Source organism: Delphinus delphis, chromosome 2, assembly GCF_949987515.2.
Source record: "Delphinus delphis chromosome 2, mDelDel1.2, whole genome shotgun sequence".
Lineage (NCBI taxonomy): Eukaryota > Metazoa > Chordata > Mammalia > Artiodactyla > Delphinidae > Delphinus > Delphinus delphis.
This window is the reverse complement of record NC_082684.1, coordinates 10670415-10689223: the sequence shown is the minus strand read 5'-3', so window position 1 is coordinate 10689223 and position 18809 is coordinate 10670415. Positions and strand designations below refer to the sequence as shown.

Sequence of the window (18809 nt, the reverse complement as noted above, 5' to 3'; positions counted from 1 at the left end):
CATCAGTGCAATTTTGCTTTAATTAATAAAATAAGATCAAGTTAAAAATCAATCAGTCCATCAGTAAATAGTCTGTATATAATCAGCTACTGTGTTTTTGGCAAATACAGGTTTATTACTATTCTTTTCCATAAAGAATTGCATTTTATTCTTGTTTATTATTACACAGTGGTCTCTTCTAAAAAGAAAAAAAAAGTTTCCCTATAGAGAACCAATAAGAGAGATTATTTCTATGTATGTACGTATGTATCTATCTATCTATCATCTTTGTTTATTGGAATTTGCTCAAGTGACTATGGAGGCTGGCAAGTCCCAAATCTGCAGAGCTGATGTCCTAGCGTGAGGGCCGTCAGGCAAGTGAATTCTCCCTTCCTCAGGGGAGGGTCAGTTTTTTGTTCTATTCAGGCCATCAGTGAATTGAATGAGGCCCACTCACATTATGGAGGACAATCTGCTTTACTTAGTTTATTGATTTAAATGTTAATCTCACCCAAAAACCACACAAACACTCAGAATAATGTCTGGACACCAAATGTCTGGGCACTCCATGGACCAGCCAAGTTGACACCTAATATGAGGTTATTACAGTGGGCGTGGAATCATAGCATGGGCTTCTCTTTGTAGGAATACATCTGGCATCTGATTATGGGAGAGAGTCTAATATCAGACTCATCCTTCCTCAAGAAAACTATAAATGCTGAATAAAATAAAAAATATAGATGGTTAAAGGTACTGGAAAACAATGGAGAAGGATGAGATAAGGATGGGGAGAAGATTCCAGAGAGAAAGGAATTGTGTTATAGTGAAGCTAACATTTGCTGCTGCCTTTTCCCTCTGGGACTTTTGCTGATTCGCAATCTGGGGCACAGGACACAGTGGCCTAGAGCCTATAATAGTGTCACTAGGCTGGGGAAACAAAAACGGGAGTTCAGAAGCAACAAGAAGTTAGAACTCGAGGGACCAAGTTCCTAGAGAATAGAGAACCACAAGGAAGTGAATCCAGTGTTCTGCATACAATTTCCCTTCAAAGAATTTTCTGACTCCTGAGTGGTGAATGTATGGGATGAGATGCTGAATAATCATGACAAAGTCACCAGCTAAAATAACACAGATTTTAGTAGGCTCATAGTACTCAGGAAACAAAAATTTGTGCGTGAACCTGTGAAGGGGCCAGGGCTCTGGAAAACAGCCACACTTTCAGTGGATACCTCCTCACTGCTACATTACGGGGGAGGCCAAATAAACCTGACCCCAAAAGAGACTGAAACCCAGTCTGTACTCTATCTGCCTGAGAGAAGAAAATCAAATCTCCTCTTGAGGAAGGAAATAGCCACAGCTACATAATTTTTGATGTACATTGTTCGGCATCTAATAAAAAATGACCAGGCATAACAAATAACAGAAAAAAATAACTGAAAATGAAAAGCAGAGAATAAACACTCACAGGTATCTAGATATTGGAGTCAACAAACACAGACTTTAACCATGATTATTCTGTATAATAAAATAGATGAAAAGATAGAAAATTTCACAGAGAAGTGGAATCCATAAAAAGAATCAAAACTCTAGTACTAAAAAATTAAAATATCTTCAATTAAGAATAAAATAGAGGTATTTAACAGCAGATCAAACGGAGCAAAAGAGAGCAGAAGTGAGAGATGGGCAAGTAGAAAGTATCCAGATTAAGCCCAGAGAGAAAAAAGCATAGAAGATGCAGGAAAGCACGTAAGAGACATATGGGACGTGCCTGGAACATCTAATTATATGCATGACTGTGGTCCCAGAAAAAGAAAAAAATGGGAATAGAAGCAATTTTTAAAGAGACAGTCTCTGAGAATTTTTCAAAACAGACATCAAATTGCATTTTCAAGAAGTTATATGAACCCCAAGCCGGATTAATACATGAAAAACTGTACCTAGCGACATCATTTTAAAGCAGGTGAAAGACCAAAAAAAAAAGAGAGGAGAGAGAGAATGTAAAGAAGCCAGAGGGGGAAAAATTCATTACCTTCAAAGGAGTATAAAAATTATAGACAACTTTTCAACTAAAAATGTGAAAGTCAAATATAATGGAGTGACATATTTCCAGCACTGAAAGAAAACATCTGCCTACTTAAAGTTCCACACCCAGTAAAATTATCCTTCAAGAATGAAGGCAAAACAAAGGTGTTTTTACCTGAATCTGTCTGGTTCCTTGAACAGGAAAACAGAGGCACTGCAAGTAGTTTTTGTAATAAAGGGTTTTATTATAGGAACTGGGGATCCCATGAGTGTGGGTGGATTAGGGCCGGTATGAAGTTCTGGAAGACTGCAGCTGGGGGAACAGAGAAAGTCACCAACTACTTGAGCCTGAACTGCTGGAGTGGACAGGATGGCAAACAAACACTGAAAGCAAAACAAATTAAAGCAAGCTAACAAGGACTTCTGAAAAACAAAGCTGGAGGGCTTGACTTAATATCAAGACTTACAGAGCTGCGATAATTAAGATGGTGTAGTACTGACGCAAGACAAGACAAATAGTTCAACAGAAGAGTAAGTAGGAGTCTAGAAAACACCCTCTCCTACTTGGACAACTTTAAAGCTCTCAGCTCTGTTCCTGGCTGGAATGAAGGGAGAACATTTGTGCCCATTTTCGTGGACTCTGTGATACTCATGGAAACTTGAGGTAGGGTGACAGTGGCTTTAATGCTATTTTCCCCACAGGGTCCTGTGTATTCGTGTAGGTTGTACCTGGCCAGGGGCTTAGTTGAATGTTCAAAGCCTATTTACCTCCTTTGACCCAGGGGCAACATAAGTGTAGCTAGGACTCAATGGCATGGCAGAAATGGTTCAAGACCCACCAAAGAGAATCACAAGATCTTTAAAAATATACATTTTAGGTAGCTGTTGACTTACCTTGAAAATGATCAGGTTCTTCATGAACTTAGGTTACCAGGGAGGAAGTGTTGGTGGCAGGGATAGATTGGGAGTTTGGGATTGACATGTATACACTGTTATACTTAAAATAGATAACCAACAAGGACCTACTGTATAGCACAGGGAACTCTGCTCAGTATTCTTGAATAACCAAAATGGGAAAAGAATTCGAAAAAGAATAGATACATGTATATGTATAGCTGAGTCACTTTGCTGTACACCTGAAACTAACACTATATTTTTAATCAATTATACTCCAATATAAAATGAAAATTAAAAAAAGAAAATGATCGGGTTCTTCTAGATGGTTAAAAGTTCAGTTTGAAGTATAAATACATATGGAATCTTCACTTGGGGAGAAATTTACTCAATTCACAGATGACTGAAGGTGACAGCTTAAGATGGGAAGGAAGAAACAACTCAGTGAATGACACTAACAATAATGTTTCTAGAGAAAACCTGCGGGCTGTCATCCACGTGGGCCTCTACAGTCTCAGCCCTGATCCCTGGGCCAGCGGTTCCCTCCGGGCGCCACAGTGCTGTCACAGTGAATGTCCCTGTCACAGCAAATGTCCCCGCAGCAAGAGCAGTCTTGCCCTCCAGATGGAATCTTTCATGCCTGGGCAAAGTCCCTGAAGGCTCTCCATCTACACCTTTGGGTTCTGAGGATGTGCTCCCTATATGGTTTAACTGGGAGGGTTCACATCTGGCACCTGGACCAGCGGCCCCTTGGGGGATTTGGACATTCCCTAGAGCTGAGCTATGCTCCGTGAGAATAAAGGACAGCCCTGAGGGCTGGGGCAGCCAAAAGAATAGGGTGGAGATGAACAAATGTTCATTGAGCACCTACGGTTTACCAGGTGCTTAATACTTCACATTCGTGATCTCATTTGATTTTCACAATTCTGTAACTTAGGTTTTATGTTTTCCATTCTTCAGAAGAGACTGAGGCACAGCGGGATCAAGCATCATGTCCAAGGTTGGCTGACCAGTGGGAGGTGGCAAGAATTCACTAGTGTCCGGAAGTCTGCCTCAACGCTGGCATCCAAAGCCTCCAACCCTTTACCTCCAAATTCCTCTCCAGCATGACCTTCCATTGTGACCCTACATGAACTTTCTGTTGCTGCAAAACTGGTTTTCTCTTCTTAGAACATACATTTTTCTTTCTTTTCCCTGGTGGCCTTTGCCCATAGTGTGTCTCTTCCGCCCTCTCCGGGACTATCTTACCCTCTTTCCCTTTATTTAAGGCTTCCCTTGTTTTCAAGACCCAACTCAAGTCTTGCCTCCTTTGGGTGGGCATGGGGGAGTTCTACCACTTGCAATTTTTGGTACAGCTTCTTCCTAGACATGTACCACACACAGCCACCCTCTAGGTCTCGACAATGACTTCATTGTGGGGATGTATTGTCACATGTATGGTACATACATGCAGCTAAGATGGCATTTCTGAGTTTCCCCACCACTTCCAGATTGATGCCTTTTTAAGACTGGGGGGCACACTTGTGGGAGTAGGACTTCTGACCTCTAAGCAATGCATCATTGCCTCTGAATACTGCCCCCACATTCATCCCACTGACCAAGATTGTGCCTTAAGCCCACTGTCTCACGAGGCCATGTCAACCCTTCCACTTTCTTTGATCTTGGGGTTGTCCTTGGGCGTTTGACCTCCGTTTCTGGATTGGCCCATTGTTGCATTGGCCTATCCTCACATCCCTTTCTTTTCATAGAACATGTCTTAGAGCCCCTGCCCTGGCTTCATTCTCCTCTCGAGGTGAACTAACTCCTGACATCGAGGCAATGACGTTTCAGGATGACCTCACTTTGCTGCATAGCCAAGATCGGCCACTATGAAGTGAGAGGCTCGCTTATTCCTCCTGATATCCTTTGTGCCTTTTCCTAGGACACAAAAGACACTCAGGAAAGACCAGCAGTGGCGGCAGAAGTGGTGGACGTCTCTGAGGAGACCATAATCGGAGGCTGTTCTCACCTCCAAATTTCTAACCACAGTTGACAATAGATTGGAGGAGATTGTAGAGTGAATGACTGACCGTTGCTGTGCGTGCTCACCCCGCCCGCCCCGTAAGCATCGCCCCTCACTGTTCACAAAACCCAAGGCCAACTTTATTAGCATTTTTGCACACTGATTAAATGGTCCTCAGAGCAACCCTGAGATGCAGGCTGGCGCTGGCCTTCCTGTTTTTCAGGGAGGGGACAGGACACCCCCTGGCCTCCTACCACCGTCACCCCGCAGCTGGGTTGACGACTTTTCCCAGGAAGAGTAGGCTCTGGGTGGTCACCTCCCAAAACAGCACCAGGAAAGGTCGGTTGAAATGGGCGTGTGGGGCCGACGTTGCGTTCAGAGACTGGGGCTGGGAGAGGAGGCCGGAGGCCACACCTGCCTCTGTTCCCCGCTCACTCACATCCACTGCCGCCTTGTGTGACACCTAGAAGGAGAGAAGAGGAGCAGAGACAGCATCGGGGCAGGGCGTTTCCAGGGGCTGATGCCACCTCACGCGACACGAGGGAGATGGAAGCGGAGTCACCCCGTTCAGGTCCCACCTTCCCAGGCAGCACTCCAACCTTTATTTCATTTCCCGCCCCGTCCCAGTTTCTCCGCCTCCATCATTTCCTGGGGAGTCACCCTGACCGTGCTGTTTGTTCTTTGAAGGGGAGACAGATGGGCCTGAACAGGGCTGAAGGCTACCTGAGAATGCACCAGGCTGCAAAAACCCAACAGCGACTTTTAGGGGCATTTCCCAAGCACCTGGGTGCACGTGGCACAGACCCAAGGACATTTTCTGCTACGAGCTGCATTTGCCCTCTCTTAGCCTCAGTTTTCTCATCTTTAAAATAGCTTGCTCACCTAATTGGCTTTATTTATTTATTTTTTATTGGAGTATAGTTGCTTTACAATATTGTGTTAGTTTATACCATACAGCAAAGTGAATCAGCCATATGTATACATATATCCCAATTAGATTAGGAGCTCCAAAAAAAAAGCACTCGCATTTTAGAGATATGATGAAAGGTGCTCCCAGCTTAAAAAAGATTTGCAGTTTAGAATGTTGCAATTGATGGATCAAGGTCCTTATTTGATAGGGCAAGTATGATTATAAATTAGAGAAACTTTTTAAAAATGGTTCTGAAGAACCTAGGGGCAGGACAGGAATAAAGACGCAGACGTAGAGAATGGATTTGAGGACACGGGGAGGGGGAAGGGTAAGCTGGGATGAAGTGAGAGAGTGGCATGGACATATATACACTACCAAGTGTAAAATCATAGCTAGTGGGAAGCAGCCGCATAGCACAGGGAGATCAGCTCGGTGCTTTGTGACCACCTAGAGGGGTGGGATAGGGAGGGTGGGAGGGAGGGAGGCGCAAGAAGGAGGAGATATGGGGCCATGTGTATATGTATAGCTGATTCACTTCGTTACACAGCAGAAACTAACACACCATTGTAAAGCAGTTATACTCCAATAAATATGTTAAAAAATAAAATTAAAAAAAATTTTTTTTTTAAAACATGAAAAGAAAAATGGTTCGCTCAGACTGAATCAATGGTTTTCAAAATAAGCTCAGTGAAACCAGGTTGTGTGATGTGCCGAGGCCTCCACTGGGCTCCATGAAAAGAATTCTGTTTTTTTAAAACCTCATTTTCACACAACTCCTTAGGAAGGATTCTGAGGCTTTAACTAAAAAAAGTTGAAAAACATTGGTGTTCACAGTCTCTTTCATTTCCATAAAGGTCTATGAAGAGATAAATCTAACATCTGAGGTCACTGTGGAAGAAATTCTGTAAAAAACTAAACTATTTCTTTTTGTTTACCTTCTCCACAGGGGGTGCACATGCGCATACACACACACGCACACACACACACACACACACACACACACACACACACACACGACCACATCCCTGTTCCTTGGTTTCACATTCCAAATCTCAGCTGGTCTTTCCCAAATAAAAGAGAGTAAACTTTCCTTATGAAATTTCTAATAAAGACCCAACTGATAATGACTCTATCTTAGGAAGATGATGGAAGAACAGAGAAGTATCTTTTATTGCCTTCCCTCCTGTGGAAAATTGCATTATTATTCTCAAGTATGAACTCTCCCTTCCTGTAGGATCTCATCAGCCCTCGCCCATGCCTTGTGGCTTACAGTACCTCCTGCAGGAGAACACGAGCCCACCCCATTGACGGTGGTCTTGACTGTGGGACTTGCTTTAGCCAATGACTTGTGAGTGGCCTTGACAGAGACCACATGTAAGGAGAAGTGTTAAGAGATATAGCACATTATCTCTGCTTTTTTCCCACTGCTATAAGAATGGTATGTCCCAAATAGGAGCTTCTCCTTTGACCTACATTCTAGAAGGAAGAAAACATGAGAAGTAGATCTGTAGCCAGATGGTAGTGACACACCTCTGACATGTCATATGGCCAGGTAATAAATCTCTGTGATGAAAAGGCACTGAGATTTGGGGATCATTTGTTATTGCAGCAAAACTGATGGATATCCTTTCTGTTCATGCCCACTACTCTCTACAGCTATAACAAAGGCAGATAGAGTCTCACTACCTGCCCTCGGAGGAAGTTTAAGGGATAAAAACAAAGCTAGTCCCACACCTGGGGAAACTCTGGCTCTGTGGATGACCCTGAATGTGTGTCTACTCTATTCAAGACTCCATCCTTGCTTTGAAGAATATAAAGGTCTAGAAGAAGGGGGTGGGGATGGAAAGGGAGAGGCTTATGAAAAGAAGCCTTAAAGATTGTGATATTAAAAAGCCAGAATAGAAAAAGGGGGGAACTTGACTTTCAAATGCACCTCATGTCAAAGGAGAAAAGACACCCCACCTCTGCCAATACACATCCACACTCACCACCTTACCCTGGAGATAGTTCTGTTGAGCTGCCCAGTGATTCCTGAGAAGTCAGCTTCTAAGTTGAATAAGCTGGTGAGACCAATATGGGGGAGTATCTCTTCCAGGTTATATGTTCCAGAAATGGAAAACCTTGGCAAATGCAAATCCAACAGGCTGGGGAGAGAATCAGACGGAGAAGCACTGCTGTCTCGTTATCTGCTGCTTTTGACATGTCTGGGGGCAGCCTGAGCTTTGGGAAGGAGATGTGCTTCTCAGAGTGTGGGAACCAGTCTTCTCATGACACTACCTGCTATGCCAGGACATTCCACAACCCAGAGCTTCCTTCTCTTCAGACCTCACAGAGAGTCTGTGTCTGGATCTGAGAAGACTCCTGGCATAGCCATAGGTCTTCATCTTTGTCACATTTCTGGAGGGCTTTCTAGGTGCCAGACATTGGATTACAAGGCTTCACTGATCGAAGCCATGTAATAACCATGGAAGTTAAGTACGGTTAACATTATCCCACCTCCATATCCAATTCATCAGCAAGCTCTGTTGGCTCAGATTCTGAACTATATCCTAAATCCATCTACTGGCAATCCCCTAATAGAAGGTACACCATCTCTAACCTGTCTGAGCTTCACGGCCTGTTGAAGATCTGATGAGAGATCATGCATGTACAGTGTGGGCACAAATCAATAGACTAACTGTCCCTCCTGTTATTGTCATGTCTTTGCCATCAGATTGCCATATTCCTTGTGCTACATTCACAAGTTTCTTGTGACCCATGGAAAAGCTGTCCCTTTCTTCCTGGGATTATTCTCCTCTGGAATTATTGTCTGACAGTTGCCATGACACCCGCAAGCTTGCTTATTTAATAGCCAGCTTGGAAACTTCTGCCTCAAATGAATTCAGATTAGAGATGCTAATTCAGGTTAGAGCATCTTTACCGGTTTAACTCCTGGGCCAATATGAGGGTCCTGAGGTCTAACTGAAATGGGAGGTAGTTGGAAGTCAGGGGTTGAATGGTGAAAAAAAGGAAACAAATGTGGACAACAGAAAACAGGGCTTACTTGACATAATTTTTTCACAGGTAGAACTTGGAGAGTAGTCCCTACCACAGAGGGGGCTTTGAGCACAGTCTAGCTGAGGGGTGTCTGTTAGAGAGCCCAACGCAGAGTAGGTGTTCAATCAGTGTAAATGAAGAAATGGAGTTACCAGGAAGCATGATTCCTCTGAAAAAACTCATCTTTCTCACAGCTGAATGGAGGGAAACCTGGCAGCCTGAATTTTCCATGTCTGAAAGCCCATTCAAATGCTGCCATGATATTGTAACTCTCGGGCACAAGAAATGGTATCAGGGAGCATCTGAGGTTTAGAAAAATAACTTGGATTGGTTTTGATTTTTGAAGGTCTAAGCGGAAGGTCAAAAGAGACCCTTCCTAAGGGAAAACCTACTGGTCTAGAAGATCCTATAGTTTTTCCTCCTGTGATGGGGGAAGGGGCAGGTTCACTCCAAGGGAGCTTAGGAATATGGGGCTGGAATCAGAAACCGACCAGAGCTATGTAGATTCACAGACAACAGGAATAATACTTTAAATCCTGGCTTCTGTTCTTGACCTGTATCTCTTTTATTTGGTACTTGAATCTCTACCCCCAAACAAAACACCCTTTCTCTATCCTTGATACCTCAATGTCACTGGGGTGCTGAGAGAAGGCTCCCGTGGACATGCAGGTGACTGATGCCTACCAGTTGGTGATGGTGGATTAAAGATGGCCATCAAGATGTTTAGTCTATACACCCCCCGTCCCTTGAATCTGGTGGGTCCTGTGAATGATCTGACCAATAGAATATGGCAGAAATGACACTGGCAAATTTCCGAGCCCAGGCCTTAAGAGAGTGGGAGCCTTCACTTCCTGCCTTTTAGAACGTTCCTTCTTGGGGCCCTGAGCTGTCATATAACAATATCAACTGTGCTGAGCTGCTGTGCAGAAGCCCAAGCTAGCCTCATGGACATGCTGCATGGAGAGAGAGAGAGGTGCCTGCTCGGCCCTTAGCTCAGCCAGCCGGCCAGCCCAGCCTCCAGACATCTGAGTGGAGGAGTCTTCAATATTCCCCCCCTGGCCACCATCTGACTCCATCCTTGGGAGACCCAAGTGAGAACCACCCAGCTGAGCCCAGTCCACCACAGAACTGAGAGAGATACCAGATGGGTGTTTTTTCAAGCCATTCCATTTTGGGGTGGTTTGTTATCCAGCAAGAGGTAATTAGAACTTGAGGCCAGATTTTATCCCAGAGTGCCCCATAGAGGAAGATACACTTCAAGAATGGGTAGCTGGAGTATGGGGTCTAGGGAAATCAGAAAAGGCTAAAACCACTGTGAGAAAAACCACAAACCAAAAAGCAAGTGAGATGGAAGGGGGTAGGTAGAGATTCCCCCAAACTGGCAATTGGCATTTTGATTTTTACAATGTTTTTCTTGGTATTTAATTTTTTAAAGAAATGTTTTAATTAAAACAGAGGCACTCTTAAGAAATACCCACTGTTCTGTGGGGGTCATAATTATTCTTAATAATTGTCCTTGATCTGATTTGTTGCCTACACTTAACTACCTTCTGGTAGTAAATTATTATTTGGAGAAAAAGAGAAGAGCAAAGGCAGAAAGATGTCTGGGAGGGGATAAGAATGATTAATGCCTGGTGAGCACTTCTCCTGCACCAGGTACCAATTTCATATTCTATACATATTAACTCGATTAATCCTCCAACCAACCAATGTGGTGGTTATCATGGCCCCATTTTACATGTGAGGAAATTCAAGGCCTGAAGAGCAAGAATTGCCCAAGACCACGCAGTTGGTTAGCTGGTAGGGCAGTGAGCCAAGCCAGGGCTTAGGGTCTTGCAACTGGAGCTGATCAAGGCCTGCTCGAGTTCTTGAACAAAGTCCTTGCACTCTGGCATTTACCTGGGGAGGAGCAGTTGATCCCACTTCCTCAGGGTCTCTGGCTGCAGGGCAGCCTCTACCTGAGCCATCTTTCCCGGGTCAGGGAGGATCAGCAGGGCCAGGGCGTTTCCACTGTATTCCATCTGGAGGACGGTGCAGGCCACCTCCTGGTCGTAGAGGAACCTGTGCATTTCCTTTTGGTGCATCATGGGGATGCGGAGAGAGGTCCTCTCATCCACAAAGAAGCTCTCTTGCTTCGGGGTCTGGTAGCGATTCAAAGGATGCTTCCACTTGGCTTAGAACAAAAAACCCACAAAACCATGAGAACACACTCTAAGAGAGCAAGTCTAGGCAGACATGCACTAAGCCACACTGGTCAGAGATGCAGAATCTGCCACAGCCTTGTCCCCGTGTGCAGTATCTCGTCTCTTTCTACTTATAATCTCCACTGACAACCACCTCCTGACAGCACCGATCTTGGTGACAGGGAGAGGGGGCTGGTTCATCCTGTCCCTCACGCCCACTTCCAAGTGACCAGGTACTGCTGATTCTGCCTCCAAAGCCACACCTTGATTTGAGACCACTGTCTTACTTTGAACCATCTCACTAAGCTAACTTGTCTCTGTTCTTCCACCCTTATTCTCATTTCCCAAATTGTAGCCAGACTGAACTTTCTACAACAGGTATGTCACTGCACTGCTTTGAACGTTTTGGTGATTTGGGGATCCTAAGATAAAGTCTAGGGTTCTCAACACAGCCCCTGATTACTTTTTTTATTACAACTCTCAGCACTCCCACCTAGGCATTCCACTATTGTGTTCTATGCTCCAGTCCAACGAAATTTGTTTCTTGAAAGTCAATGGTAGCTCTTTTCCTTGGACCTTTCCTCACCTTTGGAGAATCAAAGATGATTCAGACTCAGACCGTAATGGTTGAACCCATGGATGTGAGGGATACACACCAACCCTAGGATAGCGGTAGCCTCTGGGGGGGGATGGAAGGAGGAAAATGGGACCAAGGGATGATTAAAAAGGAATTGAACTGTATCTGCAATATTACATTTTTTAAAAAAAATAAAAATCTGAAGTAAATAGTAAAAATGTTAATATTTGCTAATTCTTGGTGGGAGGGAGTGCATGGTGGATTCTGTCATTCTCTGCATATCTCTGTAGGTTTGAAATAGGCAATAATATAAAAAATAAAATATTTCTCTAAAAAAATGAAGTATTAATAGAAAAGTGAGATTGAGTGTCAGTGGTATTAAAAATCAGGATAAAACTAGAATAGGAAAAACATGGCAAGAGAAATCAAATATTGATAAATTAAGAAGTAGCCTTATAAGAACATTATTTAAATATACAGAGGCAACTTTCAGAAGAAACAGCTACAGGCTTCTAGATAGGTGCCTTTTAGGGGCGGGGCTGGGGATGGAGGAGCCGGAGGCAGCCCTCACCTTTGAAGAACATGTAATTCAAGAGAACCATGAGCGTGTCTTGGGTGAGCTCCTCCAGGAAGTCCACGACCTGCCCATATGTTTGCTTCTTCACGAAGTCATTTATCTGCCTCCTAGTTGTATTAGAGTCCGTGAAATTGACAGAAAAAGCGAAAGCCCGGTACAGCTCCCTGATGTTGCCCAAAAAGTGCTGCTGAGGCTTCAGCTGCTTGTCCAGGAACAGGGAGTTGCCTACTTTCAGTTCAAGTTTGGGGCTGGGCAGGTCAAGGGTGTGGATGAGGCTCTGGAAGCCCCGGTGGATGTCAGCTTCTGGGGTCTCCGTGAGGTTGAAGCCGAGACCTTCCAGGATCTGAGCTGGAGTGTCAGCTTGCACCCCCAGAGAGAGCAGGGCCAGGGTGCTGGAGATGCTCACCGGGGAGAAGAAGATGTTTCCTGAGGTTTCTGCTGCCAGCTGTTTATATAGACGCAAAGCGAAGTTGGTAATGGTGGGTGTGATTTTGCGGTAGGCCGGGAGGGCTTCCGAGAGCTGGCCATGGGGAGCTTCAGGCACCCCCAGGCTCTTATCTCCGTGGGCAGGAAAGGGTTGCCAGTAGACAGAGGCCAGGATCCCCGCTCCCAGCAGCCACTGCCACGCTGGTCCCATCCTCTAAAAACAAGATGGTGAACACATCATTCTCCTTCATAAGTAGCTTCACAGTGCTTCACACTTACATTCGTCAGGGAATTTACATTTACATTTACGTTCGGCAAACCTCCCATCCAAACTGGATCCCACAGAGGTGTCAGGCGGGGTATTGTAGAGCAGGGGTCCCCACCCCCTGGGCCGCACAGCAAGAGGGGAGCGGCGGGAAAGCAAGTAAAGCTTCATCTGCCGCTCCCCATTGCCTGCGTTACCGCCTGAACTATCGCTCCGCAAACTCCGTCCATGGAAAAATTGTCTTCCACGAAACCGGTACCTGGTGCCAAAAAGTTTGAGGACCTGCTACAGAGGGTGAGGCAGCGATGAGCCAGCGGGCTCCAGATTCTTTCCCTCAGGCTAGAGTCAGAGCAGCGGCCTCTTGTCTGCTTTACATATTGATTTGCCTGTAAGATTTTGCTGAGAAAAGGACTCTGGGCTATTAAAAAAAGAACTTCTGTGGTCTTTTCTGCCTGCATTCCTCCCTGCATCTATCTTTCCTCCCTCTCTTCCTTCCTTCCTTCCTCCCTCCCTTCCTTCCTTCCTTCCTTCCTTCTTTTTCTTTTATCTTTCTCCTTTCCAGTCATTCTTTCAATCACTTGTTAACTTTCAAAGACTGGGGCAACCCTCAATACTATGGAACGAATGGTCAGGACACTGTGACACAAGTGATGTTGGGCTTCCCCTACACCTAGGTGTTGCCAGTAACTAGAATCTTGCTGACTGGAGGGGAGAGGATGATATGTGGAACTCCTAGGCCAGGCTCTCCCAGAAAGAGGAATGCCCTCTACTTTTCTGGTCTCCATTCGCTGGAGTGTGGATACGACGATCAGCCCTGGGGACCTTGCAGGTGGGCGCAGCTCATGAGGAATGAGGGGTGGCAAAGCCGCAGGATGGATGGAGCCTGAGGATGGGGAAGAGACAAGAAAGATCTACTGTGTCTCCATCAAACCTGCTATTTCGAGTACCTCTTATCACGCGCAAGGGCTGAAACCTGTATCTTAGTTGATGGAGAGTTTAAGGAAAGATATCTGTTAAATTGTACCCCCCGTCCCACAAATTCATATGTTGAAGTCCTAATCCCCAGCATGTCAGAGTGTGATCTTGTTTCGAAATAGCATCATTGAGATATAACTAGTTAATATGAGGTTAATATGGGCCCTAATCTAATATGACTGGTATTTTTATAAAAAGGGGAAATTGGACACAGACATACACACAAGGAGAAGGAGATGTAAACATGACGGCAGAAATCAATCAGGGTGATGCTCTACAAGCCACGGGACACCAAAGATTGCCAGCAAACCCCCAGCAGCCAAGAGAGAGGCCTGGAACAGACTGTCCCTCAGAGCCTCAGAAGGAACCAGCCCTGCCAACGCCTTGATCTTGGACATCTAGTCCTCAGAGCTGTGAGAATCTGTTCCTGTTGTTTAAGCTGGGTGGAAGTTTGTTATGGCAGCCCTAGGAAACAAATGCAGTAACTCCTGTGCTTTAAGTTATAAAATGTGCCAGAAGAGCCTTCGTGTCAACCGAGGGGTTCAAAGTGCTTCAGGGTTGGGAGCGAAGCTCCAGCTCAAGGTGAAGCTGCCGTGTAGACAATGTGCTTGTCACACACACGTCCCCACGTGCACACACTCGGACCCCCCCATCCCCCGCCTTGCTGTCCTCCGTAAGGAGTCTCGTCCCCTCGCTCCCTTCAAAACTGACCCTTCTGTTGTCCCATTGCCACAGCGGCTGCCCACAGCTAATCACCCCATCCTTGTTGCTCATCTGTCCTGATAAATGTTGTGTCTTAATCAGCACCTTTAATACCTTTTTCCCAAACCAATGATCTCTGGGTCGCTTACATATTTTTGTAGATGATTTATAGCACCTGGTGCTCTAAATACCCAACCAAACCCCCAAGGCCAGTTGTCAGGAGGGACGAATCTAGCCGCGTTATCTATTACGTTGAAACACATTTGCTGGTCAAAGTACTGCAGGCAGTTTCCCAATGCCACGTCCTACCCCCTCCAGCACAGCTTGCTGTAGGCCCGCTTAATTTCTGTTCATATTGGGAAGCAGAACAACTTAAAAATTGGTCTGCTCCTGGGGAAAATTAGAAGTACAGCTGTAATAAAACTATTTCCAGTTTATTCTTCTTACCCCAATGAACTCACCACCATTTTCTACCTACTGAACCCCCAGGATACCCAACTTGCAGAGGATCTATTTCCCAGAGGACTGAATTGTAAGTCAGGGGGTCTGGGTTTGAATCAAGGTTCTGCAGTTAAATCACTGGGTGATACAATGTAAAGGAAGCTCTCTGAACTGCAGTGTGTTATTTGTAAAATGCAAATGACAATGCCTACCTCCTGGGGGTGGGGTTGCTTGTGGATTATAAGGCGTAATATATATATAGCACGTAGCACATAGGAAGTACACAGTGTTAATTTTCACTCCTTTCTACTGAGGCTGGATATAGTTACACCCAATTTATTCCTTTATTCCTTTTCCAGAAAGATCCCAGAGGAAAATTAAGAACTCCATAATTAATTATAATATCCCTATTTATTATTTCTTTTATGGTAGGGATATTAGCTATATTGTATCATTGGTTCCCGGACAGATTTGTTCTCAAATGCAGGGGGAGGGATGTGTGTGAAGCGGGGATAGTATTTGGATCATCTCAAAGTCTGGAGAAGGAGGTGCTATTATTGGAGTTTAATGGGAGAGAGAAAACACTCGAAATGCTAGAATAGTCACAGCCAAAGAAGAAGGGTCCGTCCCAAATGCCAGCAGTGCCCCAGTGGAGAAAAACTTGCTTAATTTCTTTAAATTGAATCCTTATGAGAACCTTAAGACCTTGGTAATATTATCCCTGGAGAGAAACACCTATTAAGGAGAGAAACACATATTAAGTGGCAGGGGCATGATTCAAATTCCAGACCAGGTCCCTGCATCATCACCCTTTCATATAACAGAGTTTCCAGTAAAGTTGCTGCAAAAACTTTATCATTTTGTTTTGGGTTGTATTGTTCCGTTTTCTTGTCTAACTTTTTGAGGAATACTGGGAATTTCTCAAAAAATTTAAAGGCCAAGCTATCCATAAAATGTTATTTAAAACCTGAAGTTCCTACTTCAAGCCTTAGAAGGAGTACATCATCACTTTTTTCCTTTAGGGGACTCAGTTCTCCCATTTATTCTGCCAAAGTGAGAGAGAGAGAGAGAGAGAGAGAGAGAGAGAGAGAGAGAGAGGGAGAGAGAGCTGCCACCCCGGCCTTCATTTCAGACACAAGCGTGGTACTCACAGCAAGGTCCCTGGGCTGGGGGCCCTGGGTCTTCAGCGCTGCATCACCTCCTACCCACAGGAAAATAGTGTTTGAAGGTCATGGCAGCCTAGTCAATATTTGTCAGGTCAATTCCTGGAACCGGTATGAAAACAGGAAGTGACCTTTTCTTCAAAGTTTCTGCCCTGCCAGCCTGTCCTATAAAGCGAATCGTGACTCTGGACCCAGCGTGGTTTGAGGATGTTCTCACGTTGGAGGTGGCAGCAGGGGGTCGTGATGCGGAGGCTGCTGATCCATTACCTGTGTTTGGTGTATTCCAGGCAGTTTTCTTTATGAACCACTCTCACAATAGAATGTGAAACATTAACTATACCTACAGTGGTGATCATTTCACAGTATCTGTAAATCAAACCGTCATGCTGTATACCTTTAACTTATACAGTGATGGATGTCAATTATTTCTCAGTAAAACTGGGACCATTAAAGAATGCGAGAGGCATGATTCTCTCTACTTTACAAATGGGAAGCTGAGGCCCAGCGAGGTCTGTAACTCGTTCGCTCAGTAAGTGGGTGGTGGAGCCATCCATCCTCAGAAGACAGATCTGACCCCCCGGATGAGGCCTTCACTACAACACTAAACCGTTCCGGTATTTTACTGATGCTTTAAATGAATATGATCCATGTACAGGAAAAAAAAGACTGGAAGGAAATTCAGAGAATGGAGCAAAATTTTCTCTCCCGCCATATCAAAAGCTTTGTAAAGTGGGATCATTGATTTTTTTTTTTTTTTTTTTTTTTTTTTTTTGCAGTACGCGGGCCTCTCACTGCTGTGGCCCCTCCCGTTGTGGAGCACAGGCTCCGGACGCACAGGCTCAGCGGCCATGGCTCACGGGCCCAGCCGCTCTGCGGCACGTGGGATCTTCCCGGACTGGGGCACGAACCCGTGTCCCCTGCATCAGCAGGCGGACTCTCAACCACTGCACCACCAGGGAAGCCTGATCATTGATTTTTGTTTACCTAAGATCTAGAACCAAGCGTGGAACTAAATGAATATTTTTTATGAGTGAGTCTTTTGGTGATGGAATTGGGTAATTTTTATGTTCTTTGTGGATTTTTGTCTTCTCTTAATTTCTCAAAAAGAGCATGTATTTTATTTTTATCAAAAAACAATAAAACATTGTTAAAAAGTAGAATTATTTAATTGTACACGTAAAGCAAAATAAAAGCTCGTTCAGGTCGGCACAGTGGTTCCAATCAAAAGGCACTTTTAAAACATAAAGGCTCCTAGGATACTGAATCTGATGCTATGATAGGGTGGGGCTGGAGGTACCTCTGGCCTGTCTGGTGTGCTGAAGCCCCAGATGGAGAGCAGAAGGTACTCACAGTAGGACCCAACAGGTGTGTGCTGGAAAGGTGAAAGCCAAGGACACTTTGGCCAGGCACTGATGGAGTCTGGTACACCCACTGATGTTTGAGACGCTACCCCTGGGTCTAGAACAGTGCCGAGAACTTTCTGGGTGCTTTATAAAGACACATTTGCAGTATGAATAAACAAAAAATTGAAGTACACGGCCAGAGTTCCTTTCTCACCTAAGAGGAATCCAATTCACTCTTGGCTTGCACATAAATTACTTGGCTCTTTACAATCGTGTGTCACATGCTAGGGAAGAAGAAACAATCCCGGGAGACCCACGTTTTGGAATCGATTACAGACCCCGCCACAGTAGAGACCCTCACAGAGCTGTGGTGGGAATGAAACGTTTGTACATGGGCAACGTTTATGCAGTGCCTGGCCCAGAGCAAGGAGAGAGAGAGGGATTTTAAGGAATTGGTTCACGCACGTGATTATGGAGGATGGCAAGTCCAAAGTCTACAGAGTAGCCTATCAGCCTGGAGACCCAAGAAGAGTGGACGTTGCAGGTCAAGTCCTAAGGCTGCCTGCTGGTAGAATTCCTTCGCGTTCAGGGGAGGTCAGTCTTTGTTCTATTCAGGCCATCAACTTATGGAAGGCAGCCTGCTTTACCCAAAGCCCACCAATTTAAATGTTAATCATTCCCCTAAACACCCCCACCAAAACATCCGGAAGAATGTTCGACCACGTATGTGGGCACTGTGGCCCAGGCAAGTTGACACATAAAATTATCACACATGTCATGTGTTAGTAGGAAAGAGGATTGAGTACCACCTCCTTGGGTTGCTTGGTTTCCTTCCTGGAGTGCAAACCTTTGACCTTGACGCACAGATACCTCACCTGTGTGTCCAATCTCAGAGTCAAAGGGCAGGAAAATGTGCCCTTACACATATGAAAGTAAACTCCTCTCACCGTCAACCTTGGAATCACACCAGCTCACTGCTGCAGTCATAGAAAAAGCCCACCCTGGCCTCTAGTGAAGACACCGCATTTGTGGCACCAAAGTTTGTGAGATGGCACAGCTCGCCATGAGCTTGGGCAGGTGGGCTTGGTTAAGTCTGCAGAGTTGACCTGGGTGCCGACTGCTTCTCAGTCGTTTCCCGGGCTTTTTCCTATATGTGCCAATAATCTTCTTGTTTCACGTGCCACTGCCTACCTCCCTTTAGCGTGTGGGACACTGGACCCTCAATATCCTCCATGGATACCCTCTACTAAATGGGTCCAGGCCCCCAACATCCTCACGAGCACCTTCCCCCTCTGCTTCTGCCGTGGATCTGCT

General features: G+C 45.1%; 1 protein-coding gene across 1 annotated transcript; it reads right to left on the bottom strand.

Annotated features, from left to right (window-relative positions):
* Positions 1-5015: 5015 nt before the first annotated feature.
* LOC132420025 (serpin A11-like) lies at positions 5016-16247 on the bottom strand. The gene is made up of 5 exons (XM_060003988.1): positions 16141-16247; positions 12175-12820; positions 10743-11016; positions 7804-7951; positions 5016-5360 (listed from the first exon to the last, which is right to left on the bottom strand). The coding sequence occupies exons 2-5, from the start codon at positions 12815-12817 to the stop codon at positions 5157-5159; spliced, it is 1269 nt and encodes a 422-aa protein (XP_059859971.1). The 5' UTR covers positions 12818-12820; positions 16141-16247; the 3' UTR covers positions 5016-5156.
* Positions 16248-18809: the final 2562 nt, after the last annotated feature.